Source organism: Acinonyx jubatus, chromosome C2 (assembly GCF_027475565.1).
Source record: "Acinonyx jubatus isolate Ajub_Pintada_27869175 chromosome C2, VMU_Ajub_asm_v1.0, whole genome shotgun sequence".
In the NCBI taxonomy this organism is placed as follows: Eukaryota; Metazoa; Chordata; class Mammalia; order Carnivora; family Felidae; genus Acinonyx; species Acinonyx jubatus.
The window spans coordinates 81746571-81755815 of NC_069384.1; the positions used below are offsets into that span (position 1 = coordinate 81746571).

A 9245-nucleotide genomic window follows, 5' to 3' on the forward strand; every position below is an offset into this window, starting at 1 on the left:
ACTGGAACCTCCAATGACCAGATGTATATAGAGATTTACAAAGATTTTTATATTAATTTAATAAAACAAATTCTTAAATAGAACAAAATAAACACCTAATGAGCCACTTATATATAGAATGCCTGTGCCCATCAGCTCTTGTTCTTACCTTGGGCCCTCTTACCTGCCAAAGCCTACAAGGCTCGGAATTCTGCAGCCACCCAAACCCCCCACAGCCATAAAACTCCAGAGCTCACGGTCTGTGGAACACAGGATCCACAGAGGCCTCCACTGCTTAGTTATCAACACGCTAGCTGGGGCAGAGGCCCGCAGTGCTATAGCTTTGGCCTTTCATTCAGCCAAGAAAGGCACTACCCTCCTCCCTCCCCAAGGAGAGACACTCCCACATGACTGTCACTTGTTGGCACAATTCCTGCCTGGCTCAGGCCCCCACAGACAACTGCCCAGCCACCCACGTGGCCCCCTTGTGGCCCTCTCTGGAAGAACATTGAAGTCACAGCTCCGTAGCAAGTGGAGCCATCCCTTCTCCCAACTCCACTCTGACAAGAACTCGGTGAATAGGGCAGCCAGGCAGGCTGTGAGCCGCTGGGATCCTGCCCACACATCCTACAAGGGGCCAGGAAAAGGGCAGAGGGTACATGCCTTTATCAATCCAGTGCCTCCCAGAGAATATCCGACTGAAAGAACAGACCAAAACCCCTCTTTAGGAAATAGAAGATTTAGAGATGATGGAGAGGCAAAGCACAGCACGAGCCCAGCTGGGCGAGGGGCCCTTGGGGGAAACGGCTCAATCCTAGGCTCCAGGAGGGTAAGAGCCAGCCCACCCTGGGATGGGGGAGGAGTCTGTCAAGCACTGCACATGGACTCAGAGGTGGAGAGAAGCAAAGAGAGAGGCACGGGGAAGGGGGAGAGGGGGCCGGGCTCCCTCCCGTTCCACCCCACAGGGCCCAGTCACAACCACCCCCTTAGGGGTTCACATCATCCAAGGAGGAAATGTGTATGTGGCATTTTTGATTTAAGAACATGAACATCACTGTCTGCCACAGCTGTAGCCATGCCCCAGGGGCCCCGGGCAACCCCCGGCAAACCCCAGGAGTGGGGGCAGGACATGCGCCCCCAGCCTGGCCCCTGCCTCCTCTCCAAACACTTTCATGCAAAACACACAACGGAGGAGTGAGTGCTCCCAGGAGCCCTCTAGGCTTTGGAGCTCTGCTGGAGGCCTCCAGCCCGCACTTGGGCACAGAGGCTCTGCCCCCAGCAGCAGCCAGGGGACGCATGCCACCACCAGGCATGATTTGGGTCACTGTTCCTCTGGCTCTGCCTCATCCGCGTCTAAGGACACCACCCCAGAAGAAGCTACATCAGAGGCTTGCCGCTGCCGTTCCCAGCTGCCCACTGGTGGCGGGCAGAGAGGCTGGCAGTCCTTGCAGGGGGCTGGCTCCTCCTCGGCGGGGGAAAGGCAGGACTCCATGAGGGGCGAGTTGTAGAGCGAGTCCTGGGCCTCCAATGGGCCCAGGCTACGGAAGGCACTTTCCCGGCTGGGGGGCAGTTTGGCGAGGAGCAGCTCGTCACCCAGCAGCTGGGAGGCCAGGCGGGCTGGGGAGCCCAGCAACCCATCCTCCAGGCTGCACAGACTAGAGCACAGGGTCTCTGGGGACACGGTCTGCGAGCAGTCGCTCTCAGGCTCCACAGAGCCCTGGCGCATAGGCCTGGAGAATCGGTGGCCAGTGAAGAGGTCCTGGAGGTGGGGCCCCAGGGGCAGCTGCCCAGCCATATCTGCAGGGGGAGAAAAAAGAATTAAGCCCTACTAGCCCCATGTCAATTGACCAACCTGGAAGCCACATTCTCCCCACTCCACCCTTGGCACCCCTAGCTCTGGGGAGAGTGGGTAGGAGCTGGGTAACTGCGCAAGTCACTTAACCTCTTGGTGCCTCAGTTTCCTTAATGGCAAATTGGAGAGTCTAATATACCTACTTATGGGGTTGCTGAGAGAACAAAAGAATGTAGCACAAAGTAAGAAAGTAATAAATGCAGGGATACCACACATGGTTGTGCCAGTGGTCCATTGCACGAGGGGAGCCTATCCAAGGCAGTGAGTGTGGACTGAAGTTCAGCCCACCCTCTGCTCATCAAGCAGCATGCCCTAGCATGGGACCGTGCCCACCAGAGAGAGAGGTGCTTTTTTGAATTTGCACGAAGCTTCTACGTGGGGTTGTGGTGGCCTCGGATAAATGTTATTATCATTACACCAAGGATCAAAAAGCAGGCCTGCAACTCAATCAAACGAGAGCATTTATGGTTTCGGGCTCCATCTTGGCCTCAGGCAACCAAATCAGTCACCTCTGGACCACAGCATAACTCTAATGTATTGCTAGTCTGCTCGAATGTATTGCTCTTGGAGAATCTGTTAATTAGCTGGAGGGGTGGGGGCTGGTGGAGGCAATCTTCAAAGGCAAAGAAGTAGGGGTGGGGGGAGTGTTGTGAGGCATGAGCCTAGAAGCTACAGAGAAAGTCAGCCATGTGGTCTGGGGATTGGAAGATGAAAAGAGGGCTGTGCACAGCTGCACAGCCCCGCAGGGTCCCCTCTGGAAGCACTGGCCCAGAGAAAGGCCGACAGGCAGGTCTCAGATGGAATTTGAGGATGCTGAGCATGAGCCAGCACGGCCCTGTGGGCGGTCCAGGCCCAGCACGCCTTCCTGTTTGTCTGGGGCCATGGCCCTGTGAGGTGCTATGCTGCTGTGGCTCATCTGTGCTGCCACAGCTGGCCAGAAGGCTGCCCTGAGAGGGAAAGGTGAGGCACAGCAGACCCTCCCAGAGACACAGTTGCACAGAAGGTATCGGTGAGGTCTCTGGACTACAAGGCCCAACGGCACAGGCAGAGAAGGCTCCGCACCTATGGGAAAGGAACTACTCCATTTCCAGGTGCTGACTGCCCCCCCATGAGCGTGGACAGCCCTCTTGCCCCTGGAAATGTCAAGGACTGCCTGGACAGGGTCTGCACCCCACCCCTTCCAAAAGCCTCTGAGTCACAAGGCCTCTCATTCAGTCCCACCCCAGCTAGGGGCACGAACATGGACTGCCCCTCACCTGAGTCAGTTCCTCCAGGGTAGTCTTCATCATAGGATTCATCGGTGGAATCCTCACCATCCACCGAAGACCATGCCCGGAGCTTGGCTTCTGCAATGGCAAACTGCTCGGCCACTCCTGTCGGGAGGACACGGAATTCGTTAGCGGAGAAGGTTCATTAGCAGAATACATTAGAGGAAGAATTAAGACTAGGGCTCAGCTTGGAGACAGGAGAGGAAAGAGAAAGGGGTATGGAAAGACTCCAACCTCCACATCAGGTGTGAGGCAATGGGAGCAACCCTATGACAAATGTGTGGCTGACCCCTTCCTGTCCCCACCTGCTGCAAAGCGAGCCTCTTGTTCACCCTCGCTGAGGTCCGAATAGGAGGAAAAGGCTGATTCCAGGGCAGCAGGTGAGTCGCTTGGCTTGCTCCAGCCCTTCCATTCAATGAGGTGAGCCACTCGGCCCTGGGCCATAGCGGTGGGCTTGGTCACGTGGTCCTTTACCACCTGGGAAATACCTGCAGGTGAGGCAGAGGGAGGCCTGGTTAGGGCACAGGCCAGGGAGCATCTGAGAGCGGAGTGGAAGGGTGGTGGTAGTTTGGGTCCACATGTGCCTTTGGATGGGAGGAGGAAGCTGGGATTCATCTGAGAAGGGGAAGAAAAGGGAGATCCCAGCAAGAGCTCACAGGATACAGTCCCCAATGTGTATGTGCAAAAGGAAGAAGGAAGGACAGAGTGGCCAAAGGTATGGGAAGGGGGTGCGTACCATGCAGGGAAGATCTGGCCAGCGCAGCAATCTCCTGGATAGTTAGGGCTCTCCGGGACTTGGGCAGCATCGCGACTGTGTCTCCAACATTCACCTTGGGTGACAGCATCAGAGAGTCAGTGCCCCTCTGACACTCTGTAGCATCCCTACATGCCCATAACCCACCCAAGGTGTCAAGGGAATATGGGAGCTGGGAAGAGACGCCAGGGCAGCACATATGTCTCAGTGGCTGCTGAGACACATAAGAGGGAGGCTAAGAAGCCAGGACCAGCAAGCTATGTGCTCCCAAGGAGCAACAGAGATCCAGGCGGACCCAAAGGAGCAGAACTGTAGCTATCACCCCTGCCCCACCTTCTCAGCTCCCAAAGGGGAAGGAGGCAATCTGGGAAGTCAAGAACCTTTGACAAGGAAAAAGAGGAAGGGAGAAAGCTATGGCATCAAGGACTTCCTCCAGGTCCTCTCCTCTTTGACCATCTCCTCTCAATCCTCCAGCTGTTTTTATAGCCTACCAGGGCCACAGACTCAGCATGACCCAAACTAAACCCAACACCTTTTCCCACATCTGGCCCTGCTCCCCAGCTTCTTTACTCGGCATCACGCATTTGCCCATTCAGTCTGGCTCCAAGCCTCAGCATGACCGTCAACTCTCCCCTATGCTTTGCTCATCCTTTCGGCTCCCACTGCCACTGCCTTCCCTTCCTCAAGCCCTCAATACTCCGTGTCCAGATTAGCATAGTTGGAGACCCATGAGCTCCTCCAATTCCATGCTATTTTCTTAGCCTAGGATGTTGTGTAAGTGTTCCTCTCCCTCCTCCCCATGGCTGGCTAGCTCCTTCTCATCTTTTGTCTTGGCTGAAACATCATTCCCTCAGAAGGGTCTTCCTGGCCAGCCAACCAGTTTTCCATCCTCCTTCTGTAACAAGTCACCATCCTCTATAAACGTACCCTGTGTGTGTAATCATGGTCCACTTTGTGTGTTTCCTTATTTGTCGCTGGTCTCCCTCACTGATCTTTAGCTCTTGAAGGAATTTGGTCTCTTTTGTCACTGCTGCACCCCAGTGTTTAGCACAGTGCCTGGTACACAGTAACCTTTCTAAACACATAGGCTGAGTGAATGAGACAAAGTATAAAAGTAAACAAATAATTTTCCTGGAATGCAACTGGTCACGTGTCCCTATTTAAAATCTTTTCTGGGCTCCTCTGCTGTCCAATGAAGTCCTAGTTTCACAGCAAGGCACAGAATGAGCCCACTCTGTGAGCCCCCTGTCTCCTTCCAGGCCTTGGAATCCATGACAGATCTCCTCTGCCCAATAAAACCCCACTTTCACCTTCCCTGTCAGCAAGCATCCCTCCTGCCACCAGGCAAAGGAACCTGGCTTTCCCCTGGGCTAAGAACGCCATCCTTGCCTGACAAAATGCTCCCAACCATTTAAGGCCTGACTCAAGTGTCACCTCCTATTATATTTTCAGTCCAGTCTTCTCTCCCCCCTCCCCGCCCCCACACCCACCTCAGCATTGCCCTTCCATCTCTCCTGAGGGATCTCAGGATGGCAGGGCCTGACTGATTCACCTAGGTCCCTACCTCCACCCTACACCTGGTTCAGTGCTCCTCGGCAAGCCCCGTCAAATGTTTCCCTCAATGAATGAATGAAGTTGGAAGCACATGACCCCTCCCTGGCATTGCCTAGCTCCCACCCCTCACAAGAGGGACTCCACCTCCTCCCTTGACCTCAGGCCCACCCTCTGCCCGCACCGCCCCCCCCCCTCCCCCGCGTCAGTACCTGGCTTACATGGGCCCCAGGGTGGCGCCGTTAGCTTCCGGCCAGGCCTGGGGGGAGGAGCACCTGCTGGGTGTTTCCTGGCTGGCTCTCCCTCCCTCCCCTCACTGCCCCCAGCCACCGCCATCCGTGCCCGGCGCTGCGCTGCGCGCAGCTGCGGCCCAGGCCCAGAGAAAAGGTGTGTGTCTCCCTGGCAACCCATCACCATGCAACAGGATCTCCCGGGATACGGCCTGGGATGCGCTGACGTCAGCGCCCAAGGCGCGAGCAAAGCCCGCCCGCTGGCACCACGCCGAGCAGAGCAGACCGGCGCGGGGGCGGCCTCGGGCCCCGCCGGCCGGATAGCGCCTCCGCTCGCAGGAAAAGAGAGCCAGAAGCAGGCTGTCGAGGCGGAGGTGGGGGATACAGATCCCCTTCATGTGAATGCGGCCCCCCTTCCCCCTACCAACACCAGGGGCCCAGCACCTCTGGCAAGTCCTGGCTGTCCACGGAGGAAGGGCGGGAGGATCGGCTCCAGCCTCGGAGGGTCCGAGCAGATCCCAAGGAAGATAGAGAGAGGCCCCGAGGAAGTTCGATCCACTCCACAGCCCAAGCCGGGTCCGAGGCCACTGAGGGGTGGGGGAAAGGCTGTTCACCTGGGCTCTCACTTGTGCCAAAATCCTCATTTTTATCGCGCTGCCATATCATTTTTCCTCACCCCTCTCCCTCTCCCCTTCCCAATATCAGCAACCACCTGGTGCTCTCCACAATTCTGAAAGCCCCTATCCCACATTCCTGACCTTCAGGCCCCTGGGACGACTTTGTGGCAGCCCACTGGCCCCCTTCCTCCTCTGGATACATTTTACCGTCAGAACCCTAGGGATGAAACCTACACTTTCATAAATTCTGAATCTTGGGTTTCTCGGCCTACCCATTCCTCTTGGAAAGCACACCGCAATCTTCCACCACCATCGCCATCCTCCTCCCCACCACCACCTTGGACCCTTTACAGCCTTGCTGCCTTCCTTCTCTTGGTTCTTTCCTCTCGCCAGCATCAGCTGGTATGCAGCTCTTTACTCTTCTCTTCTGACAAACCCATGATTTTTTCTTACTTTCATCCCAGTCCCCTAAGGCTTTTTTCCTGATGCCCTGTCTGGCCCCAGCCTGGTTGTTCTTGTATCATCCTGGTTCCCACTATCTAAACCAGAGTAATTTTCCTTTTGCCACCTGAGCACCCAATTCCTCAGCTTCCCCTTACCTCCCAGATCACATCTACAGTCCCTGGTCTCACCTCTGCGACTCGTCTGACAAGTCCATCGTCCTCCAGGCCCTTCACGCTGCCATAGAAACATTTTGCCCAGCACAGAAATCATAGGCATGCTGGCTGTGTTGATGCAGAGAACCAAAAGCCCAGAACTGCTCCAGGCTCAGCTCCCAGTTCTATTCTTATTTTGGCTCCGGATGCTGAGCCAGTCCCCTCCCCACTTGGAACCTGTGCCTAGTCACAGAAGGAGAACACTCCTGCTTCATGGCTTTGAGGAGGTGGGAGTGCCAGGGGCCCAGCAGAGCTCTCTGAAGCTCAGGGAGCTGAGGCCCATCCCCTAGACAGTGCCAATAGGCAATGTACATCACAACTGACCTTTAGCTGGAGTAGCCGTCTCTGTCCCTGAGCCTCAGCCAGCTGGTGGTCCCCAGAAATGCTACCAACCAGAAGGAAGACACAAGGTTACAGGCCATCCCTGGCCCCAGGCTGGTACCTAATCAGGGCTCTCAAAGCCAGTCCTAAGGTCAGCCAAATTCTCCCCTGACTACAGGAGGAATGACTTCCTGAACCCCAAGCCTTAGCAGGGCCAGAGGGATCAGAGCAGCCTGCTGCTTCTCAGCTTCAAAAGCCATGAGGTTAATTTAGGACTACAAATCCCAGAATTCCTCATGGGAACCAAGGAAAGTACAAATCTCAGCTAGTCTTAGCTTCAAAACATCTCAAGTACCAACCACTCTAAGGCCTGTATGACTGACCACCTGCCCTGAAAGCCCAGGACCCATTCCAAAACCCAGCCTTCAACTTCATGGGAAAAAAACAACAACAACAACAACGCTGCCTGGCTTTGGGCTTGGAGAAACCCAGGACACTTAAGTTGGCTGCTGGACCTCAGATGCATAGGACTATGGCCAGGCCACAGCATGCACCACCCACCATCCATGGGAACCAAGGCCCAAGCAGCAGGGATCAGCAGTTGTAGGAAGCCCTGATGGCCTCTCTCCTGGCTCCTCTTTCTCTACACAAGGTAGGATAATGTTTTTGTTGGGAGTGGGGAAAAGGAACTAAAATAGTAGTTACGAGGTGAGAGGTGATCAGGTGCTCACAGGTGCCCCAAATGGGGCCTCAGTCTCCTTCATAAACTAGCCGACTCTGGGCGGGGGAGTACAAAAACTCCGTGCTGGGGTGCTTGACAGCCTTTGCAGGCTACCTCCTTAAGGGTATTGGGACGCAGCTAGAAGAGGCACGTTCCCAGCAGAGAGCCACTCCCAGGACAGTGAGAGGAGAGGTGTAGGCTGGGGGGCGGCGAGTGTGTGGGCGTGGATGGCCAATTGCCATGGACAACTTGCCCCTCCCAAGGCTGTGCACCTCCTGCCACCTTCAGCGGTGGGAATCCAGGCGGAAAGACCACGAGTCTACCCTGCAAAACCCAGAAGCAGGCAGGCCGTGGGAGCGAAGCCGAGTCGCTTTAGCCCCCTCCCCGCTCCTTTCCGCTCCCTCCTCTTAACAGGCCCGCCTCCCCGGTACAAGCTCCTCCCCCTCCCGACACCGGCCCCTTCCTCAAGGCCCCCACCCACCCGCGGCCCGCGCACCGGGCAGCCGCAGCCCGATTCTCCAACCCGTGCCCGGCCTCCGCCTCTTACCCTGACCCGCCGGACTCCGAGAGCCGATACAGCCCATGGCCGGGAACCCAGGCACGCTAGCCCGCGCTCGGGGCTCGGGCCATCGCCTTGCAGAGGGTCGGGCCGCGGCCGCCACTGGGGAGGGGAGAGCCCGAGAGAGGGGAGGGGTGGGAGCCGAGCGTCCGCCGCCGCTCCCCGGAGAGGGAACCGGGCCGGTGACGTCAGCACGGGGGCGTGGCCACTCGCGTCACCACCCAAGGCAGGCGGGGCGAAACACGTCACAGCCACGCAGAGGCGGCCCGGGGCCGAGTCCGGAAACACCTCGTCCCTTCCTCCCAGGCCCTACTGCGCAGCGACCCCGAAAGGCAAGGGTGGGAGGGAACGCTCTGGGCCCGGGCTGCCAGGTACACAGAATGAGGACGGTAAAAGTCGTTGCATCCAGCCCCATCCTTTCACAGATGAGACCTTGAAACCACAAAGGACTTCTCCGGCTATAAACAGTTTGAAACCCAAGGCCTCCTCCACGTTATTGGGGTCTGGATCACATTCTTCCAGGAGTTCAGTGTGTCTAAAGGTACCCCACAGCTATTTGTCTCTCTCTTCTCCCCTACCAAGCAACAGGACATCCCACCATGTCTGCTTCAAGGGTCCAATCCTCCAGCGAAGTAACCCTCCAACTCCCACAATCTTGGACAGGGAAGAGGCAAGAGGGGTGCCAGGTACAGGAACTGTTACAGTGCCAGCTCTGGAAAGGAGACTGCCCACCTATC

At 56.7% G+C, this 9245-nt stretch overlaps 1 protein-coding gene across 6 annotated transcripts; it reads right to left on the reverse strand.

Annotated features, from left to right (window-relative positions):
• Positions 1-28: 28 nt before the first annotated feature.
• Positions 29-9152, reverse strand: FAM131A (family with sequence similarity 131 member A). 6 transcript variants are annotated; one of them, XM_027061301.2, is made up of 8 exons: positions 8497-9152; positions 7232-7292; positions 6079-6221; positions 5617-5663; positions 3836-3929; positions 3405-3587; positions 3088-3204; positions 29-1776 (listed from the first exon to the last, which is right to left on the reverse strand). In XM_027061301.2, exons 5-8 carry the CDS (start codon positions 3903-3905, stop codon positions 1301-1303), a joined length of 846 nt encoding a protein of 281 aa, XP_026917102.1. In that variant the 5' UTR covers positions 3906-3929; positions 5617-5663; positions 6079-6221; positions 7232-7292; positions 8497-9152; the 3' UTR covers positions 29-1300. The 6 variants fall into 6 exon arrangements, with proteins under 6 accessions (XP_026917102.1, XP_026917100.1, XP_026917099.1 ...); XM_027061299.2 differs by lacking the exons at positions 5617-5663; positions 7232-7292; XM_027061298.2 differs by lacking the exons at positions 5617-5663; positions 7232-7292; positions 8497-9152 and adding an exon at positions 6884-7215.
• Between the last annotated feature and the right edge of the window lie 93 nt (positions 9153-9245).